General features: G+C 48.4%; 3 protein-coding genes and 1 non-coding gene across 8 annotated transcripts in view; 3 read left to right on the top strand and 1 right to left on the bottom strand.

Moving 5' to 3' along the window:
• Positions 1–2,023, top strand: part of LIPH (lipase H) — a 52,067-nt gene extending 50,044 nt beyond the window's left edge. The window contains exon 11 of the transcript XR_009451819.1: positions 1,885–2,023. The gene's annotated coding sequence lies outside the window, so the exon portion shown is untranslated. The remainder of the gene's footprint in view (positions 1–1,884) is intronic.
• Positions 199–10,912, top strand: TMEM41A (transmembrane protein 41A). 3 transcript variants are annotated; one of them, XR_009451821.1, is made up of 7 exons: positions 199–430; positions 1,885–2,038; positions 4,262–4,423; positions 4,814–4,952; positions 6,527–6,911; positions 8,263–8,703; positions 10,662–10,912. XR_009451821.1 is itself a non-coding variant. In XM_059687292.1 (5 exons), exons 1-5 carry the CDS (start codon positions 312–314, stop codon positions 6,745–6,747), a joined length of 795 nt encoding a protein of 264 aa, XP_059543275.1. In that variant the 5' UTR covers positions 199–311; the 3' UTR covers positions 6,748–8,214. The 3 variants fall into 3 exon arrangements, 1 of the variants encoding a protein (XP_059543275.1); XR_009451820.1 differs by lacking the exon at positions 8,263–8,703; XM_059687292.1 differs by lacking the exons at positions 8,263–8,703; positions 10,662–10,912 and having other exon boundaries at positions 6,527–8,214.
• A 4,061-nt stretch (positions 10,913–14,973) lies between these two features.
• The window catches only part of MAP3K13 (mitogen-activated protein kinase kinase kinase 13), a 161,249-nt gene continuing 148,294 nt past the window's right edge, over positions 14,974–27,928 (bottom strand). For all 3 annotated transcript variants that reach the window (XM_059687259.1, XM_059687261.1, XM_059687260.1), the window contains 5 exons: positions 27,086–27,223; positions 22,307–23,078; positions 20,622–20,692; positions 16,269–16,566; positions 14,974–15,429 (listed from right to left, as the gene is read on the bottom strand). In XM_059687259.1, the coding sequence (XP_059543242.1) occupies positions 15,328–15,429; positions 16,269–16,566; positions 20,622–20,692; positions 22,307–23,078; positions 27,086–27,223 (1,381 nt within the window). In that variant the 3' untranslated portion in view covers positions 14,974–15,327. The remainder of the gene's footprint in view (positions 15,430–16,268; positions 16,567–20,621; positions 20,693–22,306; positions 23,079–27,085; positions 27,224–27,928) is intronic.
• Positions 26,422–26,523, top strand: LOC132232113 (U6 spliceosomal RNA). Its single transcript, XR_009452266.1, has one exon. It is a non-coding gene; the product is annotated as a U6 spliceosomal RNA (small nuclear RNA).

The following is a 27,928-nucleotide window of genomic DNA, read 5'->3' as shown; positions in this document are numbered from 1 at the left end:
CAGAGAGCCTACAAATAAGCGGAGACAGAGACAGAGATAAACGTGTCAAGAGAGGAAAGAGGGGCAGACGGGCGGAGAGGGGCTAGGTTAGAAGCTAGGCTTCCGCTGGAATCTCGGCCCAGGGCCAGGGGCGGGGCCTGGGGCCGGGGCCTCAGCCTGGGGGCGGGCCCTCGGCCTGGGGGCGGGGCTTGGCGCGGGCCCCGCCTCGGTCCGTCGGCGAACGCGGTCCCCGGGCTCCGGCTGCGCGCGGCGCGGTGCAGGCGCTGCCTCCAGGCTCCTCGCAGCCGGCGGGTCCGGGTGCGGGCGCCGAGATGCGCCCCCTGCTCCGCCTGCTCCTGGTCTTCGTCGGCTGCACCTTCGCCTTGTACTTGCTGTCGACACAGCTGCCCCGCGCGCCGACACGGGGCTCCGCCGAGGACGCTGAAGGCAGGTGCGTGGCGGGGACCGGGGTTGGGGTCAGAGGAAGCGAGACAGTTTCGGGGATGGAGTCTGGGAATCTGAGACTCGAGTTCTCGGGTCGGGGGCGACGGGGCCGGGATTTGGGGTTCCAGCACAGGCGATAGGGGTCTGGTCTCGGGCAGGCCGGCGGCTGGGACCTGCGCGCTGCGGGCCGCGCCGGTGCCGCGGGCTGGCGACTTGCGGAGAGAAACGCGGCGCTTTCCCCGGCGGAGCCCGCTCGCGCCTCTCTTCACGCCGTGGCCTCGCCTGCCGTTCGCGTTCCCAGGCTCAGCCCTCACCCCCGTGCGCAGCCGACCCTCACCCGTTTGCACCCGCAGCCCCTTCACGACTGCTCTCAGCCTCCCACCTCACTTAGGTCCACCCTGGGGACTGGAAGGCATTCGGCCTTCAGCCGAAACGTGGACTTTAAGTTATTCAGGGATTGATGATCGGGCCCTCCCTCTTCCTGACGGTCTCTGCCTTTCCGTGTCTCACTGCCGCCTGGACGAGGCAGGAGGCGGTGTGATACCGGCCGGGCTGGTTTGCGCGAAGAGCTGCTGTTTGTAAATTTCATGGGCGTACGCCTGGCACAGCCTTTCGTGTAGGATGTTCCTGGTATTTGAATATTAGGACAGTTGTTTTCAGTTACTGCACCCTTTTGCTCTAGCTGAGAGGGCTTTGCTGTGGGTGTCAGATGTGCTAAGAGAAACATTTTGCTGAGGACGAGGAGGGTTTGCTAATAATTGATCACGGATGGATTCAAGGGTTGCTCAGGTGGCAGCCGCAAAGTAGCCTTTACTCTGTAACCCTTGTACAGGACTCAGAGTGCACCCAGGACCAGATAAAGATCGGGGTGAAAAGGCAGGCTCTTTGAAAGGATTGGTTTCCAGGCTGACGTATCATCAAGAAGGTTATGTTTATGGTGCCGGACAAATAGACGTTCCCAGGGAATCTTTAGTTGGCGTGTTACTGTCTGATAAAACAGTCCTTTTAACTAGTAACTCAGGAGCAGTGGGAAGATTGACTTGTCCTTGGCCTAAAGTTTGTGGGGGGAGGGGATGCTCCTTGAAAGGAAGGCATTTTAGGACGTTTCGTCTTCGCCTGGAAATTTATCCATTTACTTCTTGAGAATAGACCGTAAAACCTGAGAGGTGAAAGGGAACTTAGTGATTATCCAACACACTGAGCCTCCTTTCCAGATAAAGATCACACAGCTGGACAGTAGCAGCGTTCAGGTGCTACCCCATCTCCCTTGCTTCCACACCAGGGCTCTTCTGTCTGCTCTGCTGTGTTGTATCAGGGCACCCACCATCTGGAGCTCCCAGCATGTGTATATTCTCAGCAGACCAGAAGATGAGCACATTTATAAGACGACACACTGAGTAACTTTCATAGGTCCTGGGCTGATCTGGACTCAGGTTTCCATCTGCTTTTCCAAATCCCCAGGTCCCTGTGGTTCCCCTCCGACTTGGCTGAGCTGCGGGAGCTCTCCGAGGTGCTTCGAGACTACCGGAGGGAGCACCAGGCCTACGTGTTCCTGCTCTTCTGCAGTGCCTACCTCTACAAACAGTGCTTTGCCATCCCCGGCTCCAGCTTCCTGGTCAGTGCCCCGTCCTCCTGTGCGTGTCAGGAAGCCTCCTCCTGTCTCTGTGGGGGGGTCCTTAGGCTGCAAATCACGCAGTTCAGAGGACAGACTACCGCGACTACCCTGTTTGGACGGCTTCTCCTGTGGCGGGCAGTGTCCTAGTTGTTCTACCTGCATGACCTTATTTAATGCTCCCAACAGCCTCATCATGTGGGGAGAAGTTACGTTACTGTCCAAGGGGACAGGCGAGGAGGGGGAAGGGCGGGGAGCTGCACCTGCTTCTGCTCAGCTCCAGGGCCTGCCTTTCCCCTCAGGTTTGCTGCCTTTGTTTCGGAGGCATCAAGAGCCATGGCGCACTGTCCTTGGGAGACATACAGATGTACCCTGGGCTGGGTCAACTCTTCCTCCTCACAGCCCCCAGGATGTTCTGCATTTTGGCACTGCTTTTGACTTTTCAAAAAACAATCTGTTTTCGGGGGGCCCAAGTCCCTCTGATTGAGGCCACTCTCCCCACCCCCAATCTGTTTTTTTGTCTGTGAGTTCCTGAGTTCCTTGAGGATAGGACCTGTTTCTTATTCTCAGCACTTGTATTCCTTTGCCTGACACGGGGAGGTGTCTTCGTAAGTGTTTAATGAACAAATGCAAGTTGTTTGTGGTGATGTTAGGCTATGGAGGACCGGGAAGTTTCTCAGATGTGGAGAGAACAAGTCATTCTGATTTTCCAGCCACAGTCTTAGACCCGAGCTCGTTCTCCGGCTATTGGATGCTTCTCATCAGTTGCCATCTCAGTTTATACAGAAGACTTGTGCTCTCCTCCCAGCAGCATTTTATATATATAGGCATGGGGTTGGTTTGAATCCCAGCTATGCAGCCTTGGGCAAGCCATTTAACCTCCCTGCCCTGTGTCCTTGTCTATAAAACAGGATACGCGACATAACCCGTAGGGTTGTTGCGTGGGAAGAGTAGGTGTAGAGTGGCTGGCGTGGTGATGGGGCCTGGCACGCAGTGGCACTCAAGCACTTGTTGAATGATTGAGTGATGGAGCAGAACAGCCTGCTTCTCTCTCTCCTGCCCCAGCCTCTTCACTACTACAGGCTTAGGCTGGGTCTGCTTAAGCAGTTTCTTCGTTGGAAACTGGAAGAAAAGCAAATGTGTCCATGCCAAGAGAGGCGGGGGAGGTATGTGGAGTTTGGGTACCTGCCTTCCCTCTGGAGCTGCTCCCTCATTAGGGCAAAGAGCCAGCTGCCACCTGGATCTCGTCTGTGCCTAGTGTGATCTTGGGCACGATACTTAATCTCTCACCCATAGAATGGGGTAAGGATAGCATATGACACAAGGTCATAGTGAGGATTAAATAAGACATGTAGTCAAGCACTTAACACATGTACGTGCTCAGTAGACCCTCACCTCCTCACTTCCACATTCCCCTTTTACTTTTTAAAAAATATATATTTTTATTGATTTCAGAGAGGAAGGGAGAGGGAGAGAGATAGAAACATCAATGATGAGAGAATCGTCAATTGGCTGCCTCTTGCATGCCCCCTACTGGAGATCGAGCCACCTGGGCGTGTGCCCTGATTGAGAATAGAACCCTGATCTCCTGGCTCACAGGTCAATGCTCAATCACTGAGCTATGCCAGCCAGGCCCCTTTTACTTTCTGTCTTGAACCCCACATTTGGCAGGATGATGTTAACCAGCCAAATTACATTTAGGAAGTATCAGCTCACTTTATCATTTTTGTTAATCTAAGACTTTTTTGAGTGTCACCTAGATCTCTGGTTAACATGAACTGCCCCCACCCCCACCCCCAACCCCCCTCCCGTCAAGTATTAGCATACCACGTAGAAACAAGACATTTTATATAGCTTGTGTGGTCTTACTGAGGAAAAAATCCATTATTTGTGTTCATATAAAGGGGTAAAAATAATGTATGAGTTTCGATTCTGCCCTCTCGGAGCATCCGTGTTTGCAGGATGTACACGGCAGGCTGGGTGCTGTATACTCCTGTTTTGTCCTTTAATTCTTCCTGCCCTCTGAGGTCTTAATCCTCATCCCTGGTTTAAAGGTGAAGAGCACAAAGCCAGGGTTGTAGTTCTCAGCTCTTTGATCACTTTTCACTCACTTCTTTAAAATGGGAGTTGGGTTTGGGCCAGAAGGGTGGAGGGAACTCACGACTCGACCTCCAGGACTGGTAGCTGCCAGATGTGCTGGTGGCTGAGGATTGGTTTTCTTTGCAGAACGTTTTAGCCGGTGCTTTGTTCGGGCCATGGCTGGGGCTTCTGCTGTGCTGTGTGTTGACTTCGGTGGGTGCCACGTGCTGCTACCTGCTTTCCAGTATGTTTGGCAAACAACTGGTGGTCTCCTACTTTCCTGATAAAGTGGCCCTGCTGCAGGGCAAGGTAAGGGGCAGGGGTATGTCTGAGTGCTGGGTTCCCATAGTCACCTCAGGGACCTGGGGGCGGGGGTGAGGGGCAGGGATTTCCCGCCGTGTTCCTCTGCCTGCTTCTGGGAGTCCTAGGGGTTCTTTTGGTGTCTCCAAGAGGCACGGACCTGGGATCAAATCCCAGCTCCATCATTAGCAGCTCTGGGACTTGAGGCAAATTCCTGACTTCTCTGAGCCTCAGGTACCTCTGTTTTAAAAACAAGGAAAACAGTCTCTACTCAGGGGGTTGTTGGGAGGTTTGGGGGCAGAATATATAAAGTATCTAGAACAGTGCCTGGCACCAACAGATTTTCAACATCTGGAAATGCTTTCTGCTTCCTAATGGCCTTGTCTTCTTTGGCTACAGGTGGAGGAGAACAGAAACAGCTTGTTTTTTTTCTTACTGTTTTTGAGACTTTTCCCCATGACACCAAACTGGTTCTTGAACCTCTCGGCCCCGATTCTGAACATCCCCATTGGGCAGTTCTTCTTCTCTGTGCTTATCGGTAAGAAGCTTTTGGAGTGAGTGAGTCTTCAGAGTTGTGCCTGCATCTGCATCTGAGGCCCATGAAGAGCGTCTTCAGGTGTTCACTAAAATCCTGATTTCAAATCTACTCAGGCTTGAACAAGAAACCTCAGAAAAAGACTTTCAGAAAAAATTGGACTGTTCATCCTACAACTGTATTTAGTGCCTATGGTGTGCCAAGCACTGTGCAAGACATTGGGTTAGAGGATAATGTATAAAGCACATGACTTGGCCCATGCAGGTGCTCAGGAAATACTAGCAGGAGGAGCAGGGTTGGAAGGAAGGTATGTGGGCAGAAAAAAGGAACAAGAGCAGCGGACTTCCTGTCTGGCTTTGGCCCCTGTTTAATTAAGATGTGCCTTAGGAAGAGCAGGTACCACTGGAGTTCCTTCCTGCCTCCTGACAGCTGTGTGACCTTCAGCAGGCTGCTTCGCCTCCTTGGGCCCCATGGCCAGGTGAGGGGCGAGAGCAGTGTTTCTCAATGTGTAGGCCGTGGACCACCTTTATCAGAATGCTAAAGTGCTAACACCCTATTAAGTCAGTGACTTATTTTCTCCTGGAAATAAACCATTTTCTTTAAGCCTAAGGCAAGGATTGCCTCGCTTAAACCTTCTTTAGAGTGTGGATGGGAAGAATACTCAGGGCTTCTAGGTCAAACAAAACAAATCTGTGGTTGAGCAGCTGCTATTAATAGGGGATTCTTGAGAGAAATTGAGGTCTTAAAATGAAGCAAAATCAACCACAGTTAATTCTGGTCATATCAGCTTTCAGACAAAGTGCCTCAGTGCCTCGGTTAGCAGCCTCTAATTACCCAGGTGGCACAAAGGTCAGAAGGACTCTGGAGACCAGAGCCCCAGTCTCCCCTCTGACAAGCTGTGCAACCTTGAGTGGTCTGTGATCTTGAGGTCTGTGATCAGCTGTGGGAGAGGGCTGGATCATCAGGGGGTCCCAAGCCAATCAGAGTGGAGAGGCTTTTAAACTGCAGGCTCCTGATGCTCTCTTAGACCCAGGTCACCAGCATCTCTGGGGTGGAACCCTTAGGATATGTTTTTGTTCACTTCTCCAGGAGATTGTTGTCACCAGCCTGTCGAGCCACCACCCAGACTTTTGGGGTCCAATGAACTTGATGACTCCTTAGAAACAGTGTAGACCATGAAGAGAACACGGTGGTTTTTATGTGATGTGTACTGTAGGTCTCATCATGCTGGTGCTTCTCCTTACTTGGCTCTTGGCTGCTCAGAACCAAATTTGGGGCCCACCTCTAGCAAGTGGGTGATCCTTATGCATTTTTGTCCTAACTCTACTCCCTTATTTTATTCATCACTCATTGTGTTTTTCCTGTTAACATCTGTTTAATCTTATTGTAGTGTATGTATTTTTGTAAACCATCTGAAGTCCTTTTGTTAAATAAGGCAGGTGTGTGTGGGAAGTGAAGAAAAGAGGGAGAAAGTGGAAAAGAAGGGAGAGAGTAATATGTTTAGGACTTAAGAGCTGTGAATTCGTGGTGACATTTCTGAACGGTTAATGTTCTTCTTTTTCCTTTTCTTCTTCCAGGTTTGATCCCCTACAACTTCATCTGTGTGCAGACAGGCTCCATCCTGTCCACCCTTACCTCTCTGGATGCTCTTTTCTCCTGGGAAACTGTCTTTAAGCTGCTGGCCATCGCTCTGGTGGCCTTAGTTCCTGGAACCCTCATAAAAAAGTTCAGTCAGAAAGACCTGCATTTGAACGAAACAAGCAATGCCAGTCATCTAAACAGCAGAAAGGCCATGTGATCTGGATTGTTTTGGTTGTGCGTCCCTGGACTCTACTGCTTCTGTGTGTCATGGGTGCGGTCCTGTACAGCCCCTCCTTGTTTTTTAATTACCCTCAACGGGTGGCTTGGACAGTATTCATCCGGGTGCAGTGTCTCGTCATGAAGGACACTGTGCTGTAGAAGGTGAGTTACAGCAGGTTCTCAAAGCAGCCCTGGTTCAGCAGGACACTCTGTGAACTGGATAGCTGCTCAGAAAACCCTGTTTATATTTTATCGAGTAACAGGGAGCTCAGGGTAGTCTGTTGTATTTATTTGCCTCTTGCCAAGCCCAGAGCTGCCTCAGGAGAGGATGCCGACTGTCCTTGTCCAGAGTGCCTCTTTTGCAAAGTGATAGGCTGTAGTGACAGGTGTTCCTTCTGTTCTTTTTTGCGGATAACCTACCTCTTCCATAAACCAAGGGAAAGAAGCTGCTTAGAACGTCTGTGTACAGTTCAAGTGCACAGTGATTTCTGCGATGCGCTTTGTGTTCAGACACCCTGAGGTTGCCATGTATGTCAGGTTTCCTCTTGGTTGCGTGGCCTGACAAGTAAGCTGGTTGCAGACAGATGATTAAATATGAATTGAGCACACTCTGTATGCCATGGATACGTGCTGGAGAAACTCGCATCCCTCCGGACAGCGCAGGGCCCTCGACTCCCCTGAACCAAATGACCATCAGTACATTTTCTAATCTGTGCTTTCTGTGTGGGAACCCCTTCTCCCTCCTGCTAGGAGAATGGGTGCAGTACCCCCAGATACTGCCCTCTGAATGTTTCTCAATTTGTCATTTGCCAAGAATAACTGAGGAATAATGATATTTTATCTTAATTCTAAGAGGAAAACTTGGTTTGGGGTTTCTGTGTGTGTTTGGATTGTCTGCAGCTGTCGTTGCTTCCTAGCGCAGCAGTACTGCATTGGCACAGCCCTGGTTTCATTCTTCCAAGGACAGAAGGAGCTTGGCTCCTGAACTGACCAGCTCTGGGCCCTGTACCTGACAGGAGTAACTCATCACTTCTCACCAGAATGGTGCGCTTGTGCACGGCCTGCTGGGTTTTGGATTTGGGTTGGCCAAGAATCTTGCCAGGGCTTTCATCTAGGCCACCTGTTCTACATGAATTCTTGAGAATGAATTCCCAAGCATTGTTTTTTGGACTCGTATGATAAAGATTATACACAAAACAAAAACAGAAGAACTTAATTTTTAAAGATGTGTTGCTTTAAAAGAAGCTTGATAACAAGGGTGGGGGCGAAGAGGATGCCACCTGGACTTGGAAACCTGTGGCTTTTTGCTCCTGGAGTCGGGGAGGGAGGGAGGACCAGGACGCTGTCCCACTTTGTCCTTTACCAGGACCCTCGCTCCCTCCTCCCCCATGATCTGCAACAATGTGCCTTATCGGCTGTGAGTTTACAGGCAAAGCAAGCTCCCAAATAAAGGCTATAAATGCTCTGGGGTATGTGTTTGTACATGTTGCTAACTTTCAATTTCCCTCGCCAGTGGGAGTCAGGATTGGCTCAGAATCAGTCCAAAACGGTGTTCCAGCTCTCCAGTCTCGGGCCTTTTGCCAACATTGTTTTTTAGAAGCCACATTCTCATTTTCACCGTTCCCCTCTCTCTGCTCACTTGATAGTGGGGTAACTAGTAACACTAACTATAAGGTGGGCAGCAGGGAAACCAGAGGGATGAAGTAGAGCGCCTGTCTAGGCTATGACAGAATAACCAAGAAGAGACTATAACAAAACAGCGGTGCCCTCTTCCTTCTGTGATGTGTCCAACAAGAGCCACAGAGACCGGCTTTGCCATCAGGTGCTTTTCCTGGCTGCAGGAAACCCAGTCGTGTGACGTCCTCCTTTCCCCACGTTCTGACATGCTGAGATTTGTGAAGGCTCTCAGGAGACAACCAGTACCTTTAGGAAAAGACGACCAAACAACAGCGAAGTACACTTTTTGTTTAATCCCGTGCATTTGCTTTGATAGTCGCTCTTGTTCCCATTCTGTACAATTGTTTGGTGCAAAGCGAGCTGGCATCAAACCAACAAGGTGTAGAGGAACTAACAGGGCTGCAACCACAGGGAAGCAGATGAGGGGGTTCATTTTGAGATCTGACCACAAAAAAGAAGTTAACTTGCTCCAAACTGATAGGGAACTCAGATTATTGCAATAAAGAATCGAAGTGAGTCTTCCCACTTCCGGAGTCAGAAGAGCCCTCTGGGTGACATAGTCAGTAAGGGACCCTGATTGGGGTTCCCTCCTCCAGGCAACCATTGGAGGACCCTGCCTGCCTGGCCACTGGGCAGCAGCCAGGAGCCAGCATTCCCTGGTGCTGTGAAGTGGCTGGAGACTAGGTCTGTGATTCGGCCAGGAGTTTCCTTACAGTGGCCTTGCCATCATGTGAAATCCTGCCATCATGCTCTGGTCATGTGACAGTTAGTCAAAGCTCTAACTTCTTTGGGGTAACCCTCCTTCTCAGAGAAGTGATTGCAGAGCTCCCCTCTTCTGCCACCTGTCCCAGAGAAGTGTTCCAGTTTCCACAGGGGTCCTCTACTCAGCAGTCTAGTTCATTCAGTTTGAATAGGTGCTTGCACTATTGACTGTAACATGCAAACAAACAGACTCATGTGATTCTTGTGTGCTAGTCTGTTGGTAACATTGGTGGTGTGAATATACTAGGACATTTATTCTATGAAATCTGCAAGGAAGGAAAATCTTGCGACCCGGAAAGGCACTAAATTCATACTGACAGTACAAGTCAAGGTCTTAAAAAGAATGTCACATTGTTTTGATACATTAGTAACTGGGATTTAACATATTAAGTGTGTATAGAAGGTGAGGGAGGAACATGCTTATTTAACACAATGAAATAAAGTGAGTGAAGAGACACATTTTGGAATTCCATTGGTCAGCAATTGGAGATGATTCAATTGGAATTGTAGTCCCAAAGGCCAGGGGTGGAGGCAGGTGGCCTTTTCCTGCTGATGGTGCTGCCCCGAGAGCCATAGGGTGGGGTCCATAAGGAGAACACTGGTGTGACCTGTCATTTTCCCGTCGGGGCTAACTCCAGATCTCAAACCACTGTTAGGAAACGAATTATGAGCTTAGAGCTGGGATGGTAAACATCTCTCCCTGCGCAGCCGTTCTAACAAGTGGTAGTTGTTGCTCCCCGTGCTGTGTTGTAAGAGGCTCTGAACAGTGAATAATGTTGGTCTTGGGTGTTCAGAGTGTAGATTGTAGGTGGTGGTATTTTGGTTTCTGGCTTAGTGGCAAAACAAAATAACAGCGCACTACTGCAGAGCAGAGCGGGAATTCCTAGGTTTCCAAGTGTTATGTTCCATTTTGGAGAATTCAGTTCCAGAAACTTCAAGCAGGAACATTTTAAGGGGAAACAAATGAGACATAAGGGGACGGGGGAACAAGAGTAAATTACTTGATCAATAAGAAGGCACTTACACTGAAAGGATGTCAGTGCTCCACAGTGGGCAGGCTTTTAAAATTGGTTGGTACCAGGAAAACCCCAAACCATCAAATCCATTATTTAGGGCAAGAGGGAAATTTAGCACAAAGAATCCCTGAAATGGATGTCTAGTACTAAAAATATCCTTAATTCTTGAAGAATGGATTTGTTGATACTGAACTTTTAAAATATCTGAACTTCAAGTAGGCCATTCCAGATCATCTTACAACAGAGCTAGCGTCTTCACTTTCCGAGTAGGCGCTCCCCACATCCTCCAAATAGATCTAAACTTTAAAGCCTATTATAATTTCAAAGTGGATGCAGGCTTCTCAGTTTCTCTGCTAAGCAATTTATTTATTTATTTATTTTTATTTATTTATTACTCTTCAACCAGGTTTATTTAAAAAAAAAAATTCTTTTCCCCCCTTAAACTCCACATTCTTAGTTTTTCAGGAAGAGCGAGAAGTTTGCAGTAATGACATCAGCTCAACATCATCTGGCTACTCCTGATTCTACAGGACTAAAACCATTCTCAGGAGTCCCGCCCACCAGCCAGTGAGGACAAGAATTCTTCAGGTGTGGTCCAGCTCAAGGACATCTGACCCACCCTGACAAAGGGGCTTGCTTGCAAGGTCTGACAAAGCACAAAACATTGAACAGGTAGCCTGGGACTCCCAGGCCTTGTAAAGAGCTTCATTAGTGCCGTTCAGGTAACTGAACCAAGCGCATCTTCCCTGACACTCGCTGCTATGCACTAGCCTCTACTTCCACAAGCCTGTCAATGTGCAAAGGTTCAACATGCGGGGGATGGAGCAAAATGTGGCTGGGCAGCCTTGAAAGCACACCTTTTACCAGCATTGAGAAAAGAGAAATGGTGGGGAGTGGGGTTCCCTGAAGACAATAAGATGATCTTTCCCTAGCTCCACTCCTAGCACCTGCCTCAGGCAGTGTCCTCCTGTGAGAGGGCACTAAGGAGGCTAAAGGTTAATACCGCTACCAACCCCTGCCCCTTCTGGAACGTGAGAAAAGCTTCCTAGAGCTTTACATGTGTAGCTGCAAAATGCTAGTGGGACTAGGACGGCTTACCCTATATGTTTCTGTTCTAGAGCTGAGTAGACTGTGAACCTTAGTTTGTAAGAAACAAGTATGCATGACAAGAGGGCTCACCTGCCATGGGCCCTTCCCAGCCGAGCCTCAGGTTCTGTGGAGCCTGGAACCTGCAGTACCTGGTGCCACACCCCCAAATGCACCCTTTGCCCTACGCAGCCAGCACTCCATCAGCCTTGTTTTTAACCAAAATACCTCAACATCTGCTAAGCAATTTGAAGAGGAATTGTTATTCAGAAGACATGATCTAGAAATAGATGGAAATCAGAAACAAATGCCCATCTGCAATCCAAATTAAAACGCATCATCTTGCAGTCAGTCAAAAACAGATGCTAAATGAATGTGGACATTCATCCCAAGGGGGTTAAACTTTCCATCAACAATGAAGCTTAAAAATCACAGTCCTGTGAGGTTCATAGTCATCAGGACTGAAGAATTCGTTTTTAAATTTCCCGAGCTCTTGATTCAATGCTCTTCAGAAGAGTTCTCAAACACACCAACTCAAAATTGTCCTGGGACCTCTGGCCGGCAATAAAGGGCAAGGCTGGGATAGAGAAGGCAGTTCTCTTTTTGACCCAAAGACACTGTTCTTCTATGAAGCCCCTAGTCACTTCTACTGAAAAATAAACATAATGTTTAATGTGGAACTTTATTAAACTCCTGACCATGCAATGAATGACTGAAGATTCAATGCTGTATATGACCCTAACATGCTCATACAGTTATCCCAGGTAGGTATATGGCACTGTCATGACAGACAGTCAAGATGGGAAATCAGGAAATTTATTAATAATATGAGGTGTCAGGTGGGGGTTTCCTAGGAAGATGGTGACTGGGAGATATAAGACAGACATTGACCGTCATGTTTGTTTTTTGCCACCACGGGTGGGCAAGAACCAGACCAGCTGAAGTGTCAGTGTTTTATGTTGGGCATAAAGCGGACACAGAGTTGTAGCTTATCTTTTCCCAGAAGTAATGATCCAGAGATATTCATAGTGTAATGTGATCTGAAGAAAGAGGATGCAAAATAGGGCTCTTCAAGGGAGTACTTTTTCAGCCCTAAGAGCCGCCAAGTGACCAAGCCTTTCTAGAATTTCTTTAGTCTTGTTACAGGATGACATCACAGCTAGGTATTTTATGTCATGACTATATATATATCAATATATATATATCAATATATATATATATCAATATATATATATATCAATATATATATCAATATATATATATATCAGTTTTTCTGCTACTCCCTTTTGTGGGATCTGGCAGGAACAAGATGACAAACTATGCTACCAGTTCCTGGAACTCTCTAACCCATGGGCCCCATGGAGAAATTCTCTATGTCTGTGCTTCCAAATGGTTTAATGCCAATATGTGTAAGTCTTTCCTAATGTCCAACACGATGCCGTGTCCAAGACTCTAGCCATCGCCTTCAGATTCTGAGCCTAGAGACATTGTTTGACAGTAATCTATCTTGGAGACAGAGACAGGAACGAGGCCGACATCTGTTTTTATATAAAATTCTACATAAAAATTGGCTTACAGCTGAGGTACCATGATGTACCTTGGCATGCTTTTCAGAGCCCATGACCCTGGACAGGAAGGACCTCATGCTTTAAATAATTCTCTTTTTGCTTCTAGTGTAGTCTCATGATTTTATTTCTTAAGAAACTTGAGAAATATTACAGCCTTTGAACTATTTGTCCATCCACTCAGTCATCTGCCCACCCAGGAGCTTCCACAATCAAGTCAAAGTCACCATGTGCCCACTGGGCTCCAGGGCAGAGCACACATCCTCAGATGATTGTTGCACACAGAAAATGAGGGAATGCACCTAAGATGAATACTGGAGAGCTCCCAAGTGGCAGTCTCATTTTCATTCCTTCATAAAAATCATAAAAATTCACGGTAATTCATGGTTAGCGATAAACACAATCATTGTGCTACACTGTAAACCACACCTTCTGATCCACAGAAAATGAGAATGACAATAATTATTATAAAATAAAATAACAATGATAATAATGCCATAACTTAAGATCTTTCATGTAGTCCAGCTACAGAATGTATACAAAATGGAATAATTTAATGCAAACAATACTGTTCTCTGTATAAGTTAGACATTTTCCTTCATCTTACTTAAGAGCTATAAATTAAAAGACAGTAAATTTTAAATTAATATCTCAACATAAATTGTAAACAAATGAGGGATCAGACAAGCAAAAGGAACTGCTCTCAATTCCCTCCTGCCTTTCCTTTTTGGCTGATGCAATCAGTGAAACCCAGCGGAGGGCAATGTTTCCACCTGCACTGGAATGGTTTAATGCCAATATGTGTAAGTCTTTCCTAATGTCCAACATGATACCATGTCCAAGACTCTAGCCATCGCCTTCAGATTCTGAGCCTAGAAACATTGTTTGACAGTAATCTATCTTGGAGACAGAGACAGGAACGAGGCTGACATCTGTTTTTATATAAAATTCTACATAAAAATTGGCTTACAGCTGAGGTACCATGATGTACCTTGGCATGCTTTTCAGAGTCCATGACCCTGGATAGGAAGGACCTCATGCTTTGGAAAAGGCAAAATCTTCCCAATTGCTGCTCAGCATCAGTTGTTCTTTGCACAAATTCCCAAATCCAATGATTTAAAACTGCGTTGATCCGAAGAAAAGTAAAAGACCTTTCACAAACAGCTTTGAACAAAAATGCTATTGTGCTGGGATATTGTGGTGGGGTGTCTTTTGCAACTTGCTTATTTTGCCTTTATTCTGATAGTGGAAGCCAGTCACTAAAGCTTACGGGATAGAATGAGTTAATAAGTAAAAACAAGGGAATGGTTTGTGATTGGACATTGGACAGACTCACACACACCCTAGCTGCCTTCAAAGTCTGTTCTCCTGTTTGAATCAATATGACTCTGGTAGACCAGCAACCTGGTTCCACAGAGGGCTAGCTCCACCTTCTGGACGAGCGGAAGTGAGAGGTTCTGACAACGTACTTTTACAAATTCCACGTTTGCTTTTCTAACACTGTGGTCAGTTTCCTTTTTCTCTTGTCCTTCTCTTCTTCTCAGCCCTCCCCTTTTTCCTAAAGGAAGTGGTCACCAGGTGGAAAGGAAATGGCTATGAGGAAATGGCACGTTGGTCAAGGTCACACATTTGTCAAGGTAATGGCAATGACAGCATTTAAAAGGTAAATGTTTGTCAAGGAAGATTCGACTCTATCCATAAGTCTCACAACTAAATGCTGCTTAAAATAAATAAAAATGAAACCAGTTTTCACATATACAGTTTTTTTTCCTCCTAGAGGAAGCACATGCCCTCAAAGACCTTGGGTGCAAGTATCTGGTTACCAAACTTTTCTAGATAATTTTCATCGCCCAAAGGATAAGCTGGTTGAACTTAAATGTGGTCTGTTCACAAGTTACCCGGAATTGCTTTTCTCTTGCTGTTCTTTGTTTTCTAAAATGCTCAACATGTCTTGCTCTGGCTCTTCTTCAGTCACTTATGGTCAAAAGAACTGGTCCCCTGTTCAAGCAGCAATAATACCTCTTGGCCCCACAAATTACCAAGAATGTTGCTTCTAAATTCCACTTCTTTCTTCCTTTCTTTCTCTCTCTCTCTCTCTCTCTCTCTCTTTTTTCCCCCCAAGAAATTATTGTCTCTCTCTCTATCATATATAGTTCAATCTTTACAGTACAAAGTGTTAAAATGTCAAACAAAAATAAATATCAATGTTACAGTAGCTAGAATATTCAATAAAATAGATCCCTGCCATTCTTGATTGAAATGTTCAGTGAGACTTAGTTTCATTTGGATATTTTTTTTCCAGAGATTTGCGAAGTCTCATGTTCCTGTTATTGCAGCTTATTTCTAGGGGTAAGAAAGATGGGGCAGCTCTCTTCCCAGACAAAAAGGCAGGGGGAGAGCGGGAGGAATCGGGGTGGGGCGGATCTGAAACATCAGTATTGTCACGTCATCTTCAGGATGGGTGTCCTCTCATTACCAAGTAGCAGAGCTGTAGTGTTTATTGGTCCTCACTGTGGCATCAGAGCACTCCCCATCTGAAGAGTCACAGTCCGATTCTTCAAACTGCATAGGATTCTGCAAAGTCAAGACAAAATAAAACCTTAGTTCATGTTTGCAACCACTCAGTAAACATATATCGAACACCTCCCACATGACAGGGTTTGGGCTACAAAAATGAGACTAGGTCCTGTCCTGGTGGGGCTTACAGAAAAAGAAGACAAGTAAAGATGATGTTCATGACAACGATTATGACAATGATAACAGTACCACCACAACCACACTGTACAGCGTCTACTATGTTCCAGGCACGGCACACTCCTTGTCAGAGAGCCCATTATTAATCCATTTAATCCTTACAACAGCCCCATGAGACAGATGCTGTTACCATACCCATTTTACAGATAAGAAAACTGACCCATGGAGAATTTAAGTGACTTGCCCAATAGCACACAGTGAGAAAGTGAAAGGCTGGGGTTTGATCTGGGCAGTCAGATTCCAGCAGACACAATTTCAACCCCTGTGCTATCCTGCCTCTCGAAAGGCAGTACTGACCATGAACTAAAGTGGTACCTGTGCTATGATAGCCTCATTAGGGGACAGTGGGGACAGGGAAGAGGGACATTCATACCCTTCACTGGATTGGGCGATGAGGCCAGGAGGAGGTGATGTTGGAGTTCAATATTGGAAGGAAGGGTTCCTGAGCCGTTCAATGTTTGTGCCTCATTTGGGAGCTCTACCCTCATTTTTAGTAGCTCTGTTGCTCAGTGTACTTTTACTTACTTCTTGGAGGCAGGTGTAGTATCTCATATACTCAATGATCATTGTAAAGGACCTCAGGACTCGGGCAAGTCATAACTCAAAAGAGCTACAGGAAGGGAACAGTGCCGAGAGGAGAAGAAAGGAGAGGCCCGCACCTCGTAGCCACGCTGCTCCACACACAGCTTGCCCAGAGACATCTGCGTCTTCACACGGCGCACGGCACACTCCTTGTCAGAGAGCCCATCTGAATGTGAGGAGATCTCGATGGGAATCTCCGGCGTCTGGGACAGCAGGTCATCGAGCCTCTCTGCCAGGCGGTCTTCAAGTTTATCAGCAAACTCATCAGGACTGTTTGAGTGGTCACTGGTATTTCCCTCCTCGCCATCGGACACAGAGAAATTCTCAGAGCTAAAGGTTGAATACGACTGGCAGCTTCTGATGCAGCGATGGGGCCTAGAACCACAAAGGACCAGAAGAATTTCATCCCAGGAACCACCACCTTGCTTACCTTGTCCGTCCATCACAGTCCCAGGGAGGGGTCACCTAGTTTTTTCCATGCCCTTCAGGGAGATTCAAATCCAGATAGACTGAAATGATTTAATTTGAAAGCAACCAAGAAGGACATTTACATGTTGATGTGGCTAATGTCCAAAGCTGAGGGTTACTATTGGTCTTGAAAAATATCAGCTGATCTAATCATGCTGTGTATACCTATGCATGGAAATTATGTTCCTTACAGAATCCCAGGTTCTCGCAGGTGAAAGAGACTTGGGAGATTCTCTGGTCTAACTCATTTCCCAGATGAGAAAACTAGAGCCAGAGAAGGAAAGTGACTTGTGCAAGGTCATACCATTTGCCAAGGCAGAGCTGTGGCGTGGGTGGGTCTATGCACACTCTGCTCAGTGTCCTTCTCTACCTCACTCCACCCCATCGCATCGCCCATTCAGCTGCTTCAGCCACTGGGCATGGCAGCCTTCACCACCCTGTCAAACTAACTCCAACATAAAAGAGCTTGGAAGCAACATTCACCTTGCAGCTGGGGACACTGCCCAGCCAGCCAGTGGCTCATTCCAGTTAACATTGGGGTTTCGTTCTGATAAAGGCAAAGTTTCGGGGGGCGGGGAGGGCGTAAGGAGGAGAATTTGCAAAAGTTCCTCACTTCTTTCCCATGGTTTACAAGTAGTTTAGTAAATAAGAATGCTGTTAGCGTATACTGGCTTAGAAACAAAACAGAAAAAATAACAAAAGAAGACTGCCTTTTCCCTCTGGCATTGTCTGATCTGTCTGTATTTCTTAGTACAAAGTCATTTTGATGGCAGATGATCTGAGCCTGGCTGATGACCAGGCCAGGTGGTGGGTGGGGGATCAAGGTCACATGAAAAGAGCCACTGTGGGAAATGGAAGTGAAGGTAAGATTCACGCAACTTCTCAAGGCTGGTAATCCAGAAGGGAGACAGGGAGAAGAACGTTATAAAAAGCAAAACCATGTGGTAAAAATATAATTTGCATCATAGCAAGAAAAGGTGGGAAGCCATTAGGTGGGCTGAGTTCATGGTGTGTCACAGGAACAAAAGCTGGAGGTAACATCATTGTGATGCTAGCGAGTGATTTCGTTTTACTCAGGCGCAATCTGGTTGCATAGGAGGAAACTACTGTTCACGACAGGTATAGCTCAGAGATGAGAACATATTTCAGTTTTGTGTAGAGCTTGGGGACCCAGAGTACAATTTACCAAAGGATTAGGAGAGCCTTCGTTTGCAGGAAATTCCTGTTTGTGGGCAGGTACACAAACCTTCCGGGGATCCTTAGAGCTTCACTTTTAAAGAACAAAATGCCTATTAGCAGAAAAGGCCTCCTGGGAGGAAAACGACCTTTCCTACTCCTGCATAGGAGCAGCCCTCTTCTAGACGTAGAGGAGTGTGTGGTCCCTCTTTAATCCTACAAGAAAAATTATTATCGCTGGCTAAGCGGGAAGCTCTTTCTAAGGCTGGGTTGAAGGAGGACTCAGCTCATCTAATCCAATTATAGCCTAACCAGAGGCCCGGCGCACGAAATCCTGCATAGGTATGGTCCCTAGGCCTAGCCTACGATCAGGGCTATCTTCCCCGGCTGCCGGCAGCTGCCCCCCTCCCCCCCCTCCACTGCCACCCACCCCGGCTCCCTGTTCGACATAGGGCAATGGGAGCCTGCTGGCCGGGGGGGGGAGGGACTGAGAGGTCAGCTGTTCCCACCCGCTTGCCGGCGGGGGAGGGACCGAGAGGTCAGCTGTTCCCACCCGCTTGCCGGCCCCACCCCTGCTGCGGGTTGCCCTTTGTGTGTGGGGTGACTGGTGAGGCAGGGGCCTTGGCCTGGTGCCACCCACATCCCCTGCCACCCACTCTGGTTCCCGGTTTGCCATCAGCAATCAGAACCTGCGGGCCAGGGGGAGGGACTAAGAGGTTGGCCCATTCTACCCACTCACCAGTCTAGGCCCCTGCTGCCACCCACCCTGGTTCCCAGTTTGCCATTGGCAATCGGAGCCTACTGGCCAGGGAAAGGGACCGAGAGGTGGTCAGTGCACCACATAGTGACTGGTTGAGTGGTTGTTCTGCCATTATGGTTGCTGGGATTTTATTATATAGGATTATAATTAATTATACTAGAGGCTTGGTGCATGAAATTCATGCCCTGAGGGGGGGGAGTGTCCCTCAGCCCAGCCTGCACCCTCTCCAATCTGGGACCCCTCTCACAATTCGGGACTGCTGGCTCCCAACTGCTCGCCTGCCTGCCTGCCTGATTGCCCCTAACCCCTTCTGCCTGCCAGCTTGATCACCCCTAACCACTCCCCTGCCAGCCTTATCGATGCCTAACTGCTCCCCTGCCAGCCTGATTGCCCCCAACTGCCCTCCCCTGCTGGCCCAGTCACCCCCAACTGCCCTCCCCTGCCAGCCAGGTCACCCCCAACTACCTTCTCCTGCCGGCCCAGTCACCCCAACTGCCCTCCCCTGCTGGCCCAATCACCCCCAACTGCCCTCCTCTGCCGGCCTGGTTGCCCCCAACTGCCCTCTTTTGCTGGGCTGGTCCCCCCCAGCTGCCCTCCCCTGCCAGCCTGGTCACCCCTAACTGCCCTCCCCTGCTGGCCTGGTTGCCCCTAATTGCCCTCCCCTGCTGGCCTGGTCATCCCCAACTGCCCTCCCCTGCAGTCCTGGTCACCCCAACTGCCCTCCCCTGCCAGCCCGGTCACCCCTAACTGCCCTCCCCTGCCAGCCTGGTCACTCCCAACTGTCCTCCCCTGCTGGCCTGGTCACTCCCAACTGTCCTCCCCTGCTGGCCTGGTCACCCACAACTGCCCTCCCCTGCCAGCCTGGTCACTCCCAACTGTCCTCCCCTGCTGGCCTGGTCACTCCCAACTGTCCTCCCCTGCTGGCCTGGTCACTCCCAACTGTCCTCCCCTGCTGGCCTGGTCACTCCCAACTGTCCTCCCCTGCTGGCCTGGTCACCCACAACTGCCCTCCCCTGCCAGCCTGGTCACTCCCAACTGTCCTCCCCTGCTGGCCTGGTCACTCCCAACTGTCCTCCCCTGCCGGCCTGGTCACCCCCAACTGTCCTCCCCTGCCGGCCTGGTCACCCACAACTGCCCTCCCTGCTGGCCATCTTGTGGTGGCCATCTTTGACCACATGGAGGTGTCCATCTTGTGTTGGAGTGATGGTCAATCGCATATTACCTCTTTATTATACAGGATAATATCTCAGGACATGGAAAGTGCTGTGGACTGAACTGTGTACCCCCCCAACCCCCCGATTTAGATGTTGAATCCTTAACCTCCAATGTAACTGAATCTTCACAGTATTTAGGAGGTAATTAAGGCTAAATGAGGCCAAAGGGTAGGGCCCTAATCCTGTAGGATGTGGCCTTATAAAAAGAGGAAGATCTCTCTCTCTCTCTCTCTCTCTCTCTCTCTCTCTCTTCTCCTCCTCACAGCCCCCATCCCCCATCCCCCAATCCCACCCCAACCCCCCACCCCCCACCACCTCCAAACATGTGAGGACACAGTGAGAAAGCTGTTATCTGTAAACCAGGAAGAGAGTTCTCACCAGGAACTTTGAGCTTGGACTTCCCAGCGTCCAGAAATGTGAGAAATAAAATTCCATTGTTTCAGCTACCTAGTCTATGGCATTTCGTTATGGCAGCCCAAGGAAACTGATTCAAGGAGGTACACTAGAAACCAGTAAAAGTATCCATAGAACACATGGCCTTTTCTCATAAACTGCCCACGATATTCTTAGTTGTAACCTTGAATCTGTATTTATGCTCGTCTTGAAGTTCCCATGAAAAGAATTCTGATAAACTGGGACTGGCTGTGCATAGCCAGTTGCCAAAATGTGGGAACAGGAGACCATATACACAGTGAGTTCAAGTTTCCTTACAAGGTGGTTGTTAGAGAGTGATATGCAATTGAACAGGAAGTGGCAACCTCAGGGTTTCCCCGATTACACTGAAACCAATCACATGTGTTTGACGATTTTACCTCTGTCTTCGTGGAAATTCAACTTCACTATCTACTTCCCCTTCTTCCTCTTCTGAGGACTCATCTCCACTCTAAAGAAAACCAAGAGAAAAGAATTTTATTTCTCTCTCTCTCTCTCTCTCTCTCTCTCTCTCTCTCTCTCTCTTTCTCACACACACACACACACACACACACACACACACACACACACACACACGGTCCTTGCAAAGATTTAGTCATCAAAAGGCATAGAGTAGTAGCTTTCTGAGTGTCATCTTTAAACATACATATCTTCACTCATTGTTTTAGCAACTTTTCCTGGGTGTCCATGGTGACAGGCCTTGCACTAGATGCTGGAAGATATACAGAACTGCATAAAACATATCTTTGCCCTCGGGGAGGTGAAGGCTCCATGAGCATGTCCGGAGGTGAGTGACAGAGAGGGGAAACTGGAGACGAGGTCTTGGAGTGGGGATAGGCTCATGCAATCATTGTCACTAGTGGTTCCAGGCTTTGTCATAGAGACTTCACCAAGAAGTGATCTTTCAATTGTTCAAAGCCCAACAACTACTTTTCCCCCTTTCACATACCAACCCCCTTTCACTGACATGATAGTCATTATGTGTATCAGCTCCACTACTAAGACATACATCATTTGAGAGTCAGACCATATCTTGTTGTACTGTACCCCTCACTCCACCATTAATACAATGCTGCATATAGAGCAGGTGCTTAGTACATTACGTTATTGAGTCAGCATGTTGGCCGGACAAGGGCCATGGGAGGCCTCATGGTTGCGGGGTTCTGTGGTTGATGTGAAAGGCTGGGTAAGTGTTCTGTCTGAGTAAATGATCTTCCCTCACAGGGAAGCTTCCATTTCTCTTCAAGTGCACAGGAGTAGCCACACTCACACCAACCGTCCTTAACTACAGCGACACTACGTACCACATCACTACAATCCCTGTGAGGCGGGTAATTGGGTCCGAGTAATTGTACCAAAGATCAATGTGCTTTGAAAGTCAGTTCTAACGTCACTCTTACCTACTTGCATTCCGATGCTTTCTGAGTAGGAAAGACAGGGAAGGAGGTACCCTGACTGCTAAGATGAGCCCTTTACCCCAGAGGTACACATGGGAGCATATGTCAGTAGAGAGAAGTCGAACTGCTCTCTGGGAGTGTGGTTCTAGTAAGACCAAATGTATAAGGTGTGTGCTCCATGGCCGGCAGACTCATAAAAGGCAGGATGTTCCAGTAGGTGAGGGAAAGGCTGGATTATACTAGGTTTCTGCATGATTTCTCAAAGTCTAGGACTTGCTAATGTACACAAGGAATTTCCCAGAGGGGACATAGAATACAATGTTAACCAAACCTATTTTATAATCGGATCTTTCCTTCCTGCAACATCCTTCAGGGCTGGGCTAAAGTAGTGGTTTCCAAATGATTTTGATTTCATATCCCTAATATATGGTTGTCTATTTATAAATGAGGTACATTTCAATCAGTCTACTGGTTCAATAGTTCTCAAAATGTATTTCTAAGTCCTTCACTTAAGCAGTGTGAAAAGAAAATATTTAAAATAAAGAAGCTCCTGTTTATTCTCGTTAGCTCATCCTTTTACAAAATGCGCACTTGTGTATGTTTTACGATGCACGCACCACGACAGGCTCTGCTATCCAGGAAGGCAGTGACGCCCACGCTGTCCTTACCTTTTGAAGGGGCCTTGTTTTTCGAGGTAGCGCTGGTGGGGTGATGTGATGAGGGACGCCAAGGGATGAGGCAGACCTACAGCCACTGAATTCTTCATTTTCTTCCATTTTCTCAGAACCTTGGGCATTTTCTGAGAGGAGATTGTGTGCTGGTGACTTGAAAAGGTCGGGGCTCCTCCCCACCGGCTCAGCAAAGGGACTGTCTAGGGGCCCGCACTGCTCCGGCCCGCACTGGACGCAGGGGTCATAGGGGTCAGCCTGGCAGCAGCCCCAGGGGCCGGCCTGGCCCTGGGCAGGCTCAGAACTTCTCCAGCCATCTGCTGCCACGGCTGTGGAGATGAGGTCAGGGCTGGAGCCAGGCATCTGTCTCTGAGCGTGGTTGCTGAGCGGGCTCCGCAGGGCAGCCGCGGGGCCAAAGTACCTCAGGTTGTTGGCGCAGGTGGCAATGTCCTGGCCGTGCACATTGAGCCTGGGATGGTGACGCTGAGACGTGGCGGGAGGGGGCTGCTGGTACTGTTGCTGCAGAGAAGGGTGCTGGGGTTGAGCCTGGTGTAGATAGGTGGGGTGGGGTGAGTTTTCGGGGGCTGGCTGGTTTTTCAAGATTGCTGCAAAGTCACTATGGCTGCCTCGGCTAGTCCCCCGGCGGTGGCGTGGTTTGCTGCGGTACCGGCCCTTGCCGCCCGAGGTGGGCATTTTGGGGCTTCCGGACAAGGGGGACGCAGCGGGCGCCACCTCCACACTGGGGATGCCTTCTGACCGCAGCAGATCTGGCCTGGGAGAGCAGAGCAGGTTTAGTTTCAAACACATGAAAACACATATTCAGGTTTGGGTAACTATCTCACGCCTTAAAACACACCGTTTGAATCAGCAGCCACACCCCGGGATTTACCCAGCGGAGGAAATGGGTGTCCGCAAAAACGTGTGTTTGAAGGCACTGCGTTAATGTATTGCTTAAAACGGCAGATTTGGAAACTACCTAGATGTCCGCTTACGGGGCGTTCCCGTTGTGCCTCCTGGGTTTCATTCTGGGCCTCACTGCCAAGGCGCTCAGTCCCTTTAAACTCTAACTCTGCCCGACAGGCTTCTGGATCTCCTCCTCATAGTATCAGTCATCAGCTTGGTGCCAACATGCCAACACACACGCATGGCTGATTGCCCACGACCAGAAATCTGTCTGGTGATGGATGGGGATAGATCCTACAGGGGATCAAAGAGGAGAGAGTTCTGGTACCAGGGTCGGACACCCTGGGATAATGAGGCAAGAGGCTAAGTTCAGAGTCAGGTGCAGACAGGTCTTCTTGAGGACTGGGCTATGTCATATTCATGTTTGTCTGTGAAGGACACTAACAGGGAGTCTAGATCACAGTAGGGACGCAGTAATGTTTCAGGAAGAGGGGACTTGGGGGTGGAGCCCGAAGACAGGAAACGGTGGACAGCCCAGGAGGCTGAGCAGAGGCAGAGAGAGAAGGCTCCTGAGGAGTGGCCGGGGCACTGCACTGTGCTCCGACAGGGAGGAGTCCTCTCCCAGCCCCGCTGTCACGCGCCCCCCGGGCCAGCCATGCAGCCCGTGTCCAGGAGGAAGCCGGCTCCGGAGGTGAACGCTGTGCACACTGACTCCAAGGCGCGGACTAGTAGGTCAGCAGTAAGTGCTTCCTGAACCAATGAAGCGATTCAGGCAGAGATTCTAGGACACCAGGGAGTATTGCTACCTCCTCCCCACTGAGGAACTGCCATTGAACTGTCCAAATAGTCTAGCCTCACCTCCTCTGGGACCAGACAGATACAAATAGGCAGGACCTTTCAGGGCTGGAGGCCACCCCCTAGTTTTCTTAACAACAGAATCCTTTACTCAAATTAATCATTAGGAGAAGCCCACTATCTGAAGCAGATCAAGTGGGACAGCTGGAGAGGCCCCTCCCTGCAGGGCTCCTCATTCTCTCCACCCTGCAATAGGACCTGAGGTCCTCTCTATGCAGGCCCTAGGGTACCCCAGACCTTGCTTGGGAACACAGATACAGTCCTGCCCCCACCCTGCGTGATGAGGAACCCAGAGCCCAGCCAAAGTGGCTCCTGGTCCCATAGCTCGTTCCTGGCAGAATGCAGACCAGAAGTCTCTGGCTTATTAGATACAGTCTAGTTTGCAGGTTCGTACATGTTACTTGAGAGTTTGTTAAAATGACTGAGTAGGTCTGGGATGGGGCCTGAGGGTCTGCATTTCTAACCTGCTCTCGGATGATGCTGAGCTGAGGGCCTACACTTTGAAGAGCGAGGGCTTAGAGGAAATTAGCCGGCACCAGGCAGGAGGAGGTGGGTTTCCCTTTCTTGCAGGAGAAGGACAGTAAAAGGCTTGCCTTAGCACAGAAGTTCCAGGAGTTACTGGCTTACGATAAGGCTGGTTTACGATAAGATACGGTGCCGCTCTCAGCAGCTTCCTGTCTCAGATTCAGTTCTATGGTCAGTTGACCAGCTTGTGCCTCAGACGGTATCTGGATGGAGGAGGCCCTGGGGCTTTTGTTGAGGCAAGAGGGCCCTCAAGGCTCAGTCAGGGGCGTCTACTTACACAGAGGCTGGCTATGGTGGCATCTAAGAGAGCTGAGGAGAAAGTGTCCTACGTCAGGTGAAGGCTGCTTTCACTGAAGCTGGCAGCGCAAACATCACAGGACAACACTGACACAGCACTTCACAGTTGACAAAGCACTTTGCATTATATAAACCACTTGTTTCCTACTATTACAATATCCGTTTTACAGAGAAAGACACTGAGGGACCAGGGTGGTCAGTTGTGTCCATCACAAAGCAAGTAAATGGCAGAACTCAAACACTGACCCCAGGTCTTTTGACTCTGAGGACCAGTTCTTTCCCCGTTCCAAGCTTCTGCTTATTCCAAGGCATTTAGACGATCTTATTGGCCTAGCCTCACTTGTGACGGCTCAGTGGATCCATAATGGAACTCTGGCTCTCTTCTTTCTAGTCCTCGACCAAACACACCCTGAAGCCTAGGCTAAAGGATGGTGGATGGTTTCTCCTCTCTGCTCCCCTCAAAGGTCACCGGCCTTCTGGTTTGATAATCATTGAACCATCCAAATAATCTGAAACTTAACTCCATTAAGGGGCAAGCAGCTGAAAATACTCTTCACAGCTCTAGTCCCCATCCAGGTTACTTCCTGGACAAGTTCAGTTGGCTTGTAGACTAAGCATCTGCTGATGGTGTCAAACTCCTTCAAACACATTTCCCACAGCACATGAGCTCATATTCTGTAAAAGTAAACATGAGCTCATATATTGGAAAAAAAAGGTACTATTGTCCCCCCGCCCCTTCACTCCAATGCTCTTAGTTTTAACTATAGGCAGAATGCAGGGAGGACCAGCAGGCAAATTTGGTCCCTATTTAGGACACCCAAAGAAAGAGGTGTTGGGCTTCCAGGAGGGTCTTACCAGGTACTATCTGAAAACAATTTCTCAGAACTTGAGCAGGCGATAGTCAGGAGTGGTAAGTAAAAGGGAAACTGGAGTTAATCCATGGAATTGCTCACTAGTAGTTCAGATTTACATTAGTCATGGTCTCGGGCCACCTTTCTGAAAGGCTTAGAGTAGATTCTTGGTTTGCATTTTTCATTACTTTTATTCTTACTGCATTTCGCTCACATCTCACTGTTGGGCCCACCTCCCAGGTTTAGGGACATTTCTTTCCTTTCCATTAATTTAGCTAGGACAAAACCAACTCTCCACTATTTGGGAGGAATGCGGCTCTTGCAGAACTTGGTAAGAAACACTGACTGGAAGAGCATTTTAAGGTTAAACTAATTCAGTATTTTAGATCTGTGGTTAGGGTCCGAGTTTGTAGTGGGCTGAGTCAGGTTATATGTGGATTTCCCACTAAGCAGGTGGTTGGCACTCCTAATCTCCACATTATTCAAGGGACAACATATAAGGAAAATGTGTTATAATTAGGAAAAAGGGCAATCTTTAAAAAAAACTATTAAAAAAAATCCACTTTTTGAGTACCTGTGATTTATTAGGTGACCTCACATATTGTCTTATTTAAACTTCACAAAAGTCCCCTGCAAGAGTGGAATGAGGGGAACCATATGGGCAGATAGAGGTAATTATCAAAGCCGCTTTGGTAGCACATATACGAAAATTGGGCGATACAGAGAAGATTAGCATGGTCCCGTGCAAAGATGACCCACAAAATTTGTGAAGTGGAAAAAAAACCCCCACAAAACACAAAGTCCCTGCCTTCATTTTTTTGTGGTGGATTTATGAGCACTTATTACATTATTAAAATAACTAACTAAATGAATAAATAAAAGTGGGTCATGTGTGGACCAATGTTGCCTAAATTGAGAATTATAATTAACCCAATTCTGTGCATTGGGGGCCAAAGAAGAAATCTCATGTGCTATAGTTATGCCATTTTACCATGGGGCTGAAAGAGGGCAACTGACATGGCCCAAATCACACAGCTCATAATGGGTGTAGCCAGGATTCTAACCCAGGTCTGTCTGCCCCGCGCCCCCCGCCCCCCGCCCCCCGCCCCCCGTTTATTTCTCTTTTTACTATTCCATGCTAAGAGAATAAATATCTATGCCTCATATAGTAAAGCATGGGTCCCCAGGGTCCATGACACACTTTCGCTCAGCTTTCCACTCTGTTTTATCTAGAGGCATGTGTGCTGATGATGAGGTCGGGTGGCCACACCCACCATCATCTGATAATGTATTTTTAGGGAGATAGCTCCCCATTTCTCTGAATACCAGGTCAGCACAAGGGTCTCACCGTTTGGTCTGCACCCCAGGTTTGTGAGGCACGCCCTTCCTTTTCATGAGCTTCTCCATGGCATTGGGGTGGATTATTGGACGGACAGGGTGTCGCTTGTAGGTCCCAGGATACTTCTTTTCCACGGCTTGCTCACGCCTGCAGAAAAAAAGAAAAGGCCTATCTCAGCCACCGCAGACAGAAAAGATGGGCAGAATGTTGCACAGGCCAATTCCACCCACAGATTCAGGCCACCTTACCAGGTGCAGGCCATTTGAATAACAAGGTTGCTATTCGGGTAAAAAGGGGACAAAAAAGATACTAAATTCAACCTAATCTGATTTCATTTTTCCCTTCAGCTCATAGATGAACTTGGAGACTAACCTTCCCCTCCACAGTACACCTCATGAGAGACAGACAATGCAATGGTAGAAGTCCTACTGATTTCAGTAGCTGCTGTGTTGGTCAGGACCCCGGGATTTTCTTGCCATTCTCAGGAATACCCTAAGCCACTTGCAGAAGCCACCTCACTTCCCCAGGGGGCAATAAGCCCTCACTCAACAACATCCAGCTCTCCATGAAATGGCACCCTTCTTTTTTAAAAATATATTTTATTGATTTTTTTACAGAGAGGAAGGGAGAGGGATAGAGAGTTAGGAACATCGATGAGAGAGAAACATCGATCAGCTGCCTCCTGCACACTCCCCACTGGGGATGTGCCCGCAACCAAGGCACATGCCCCCGACCGGAATCGGACTTGGGACCCCTGAGTCCTCAGGCTGATGCTCTATCCGCTGAGCCAAACCGGTTAGGGCGGCACCCCTTCTTGAGCCATTCAGCAGGGTGAAGTGGCAAATAGCTGTC

Source organism: Myotis daubentonii, chromosome 3 (genome assembly GCF_963259705.1).
Source record: "Myotis daubentonii chromosome 3, mMyoDau2.1, whole genome shotgun sequence".
NCBI lineage: Eukaryota > Metazoa > Chordata > Mammalia > Chiroptera > Vespertilionidae > Myotis > Myotis daubentonii.
This window is presented reverse-complemented; position numbering and strand designations above follow the sequence as displayed.

Bases quoted from the DNA above. Each gene is read 5' to 3' on its own strand.
- TMEM41A (XM_059687292.1), top strand. From the start codon at position 312: ATGCGCCCCCTGCTCCGCCTGCTCCTGGTCTTCGTCGGCTGCACCTTC. The intron at 431-1,884 runs GTGCGTGGCGGG...CCAAATCCCCAG, and splicing joins GCCGAGGACGCTGAAGGCAG to GTCCCTGTGGTTCCCCTCCG. The intron at 4,953-6,526 runs GTAAGAAGCTTT...TTCTTCTTCCAG, and splicing joins CTTCTTCTCTGTGCTTATCG to GTTTGATCCCCTACAACTTC.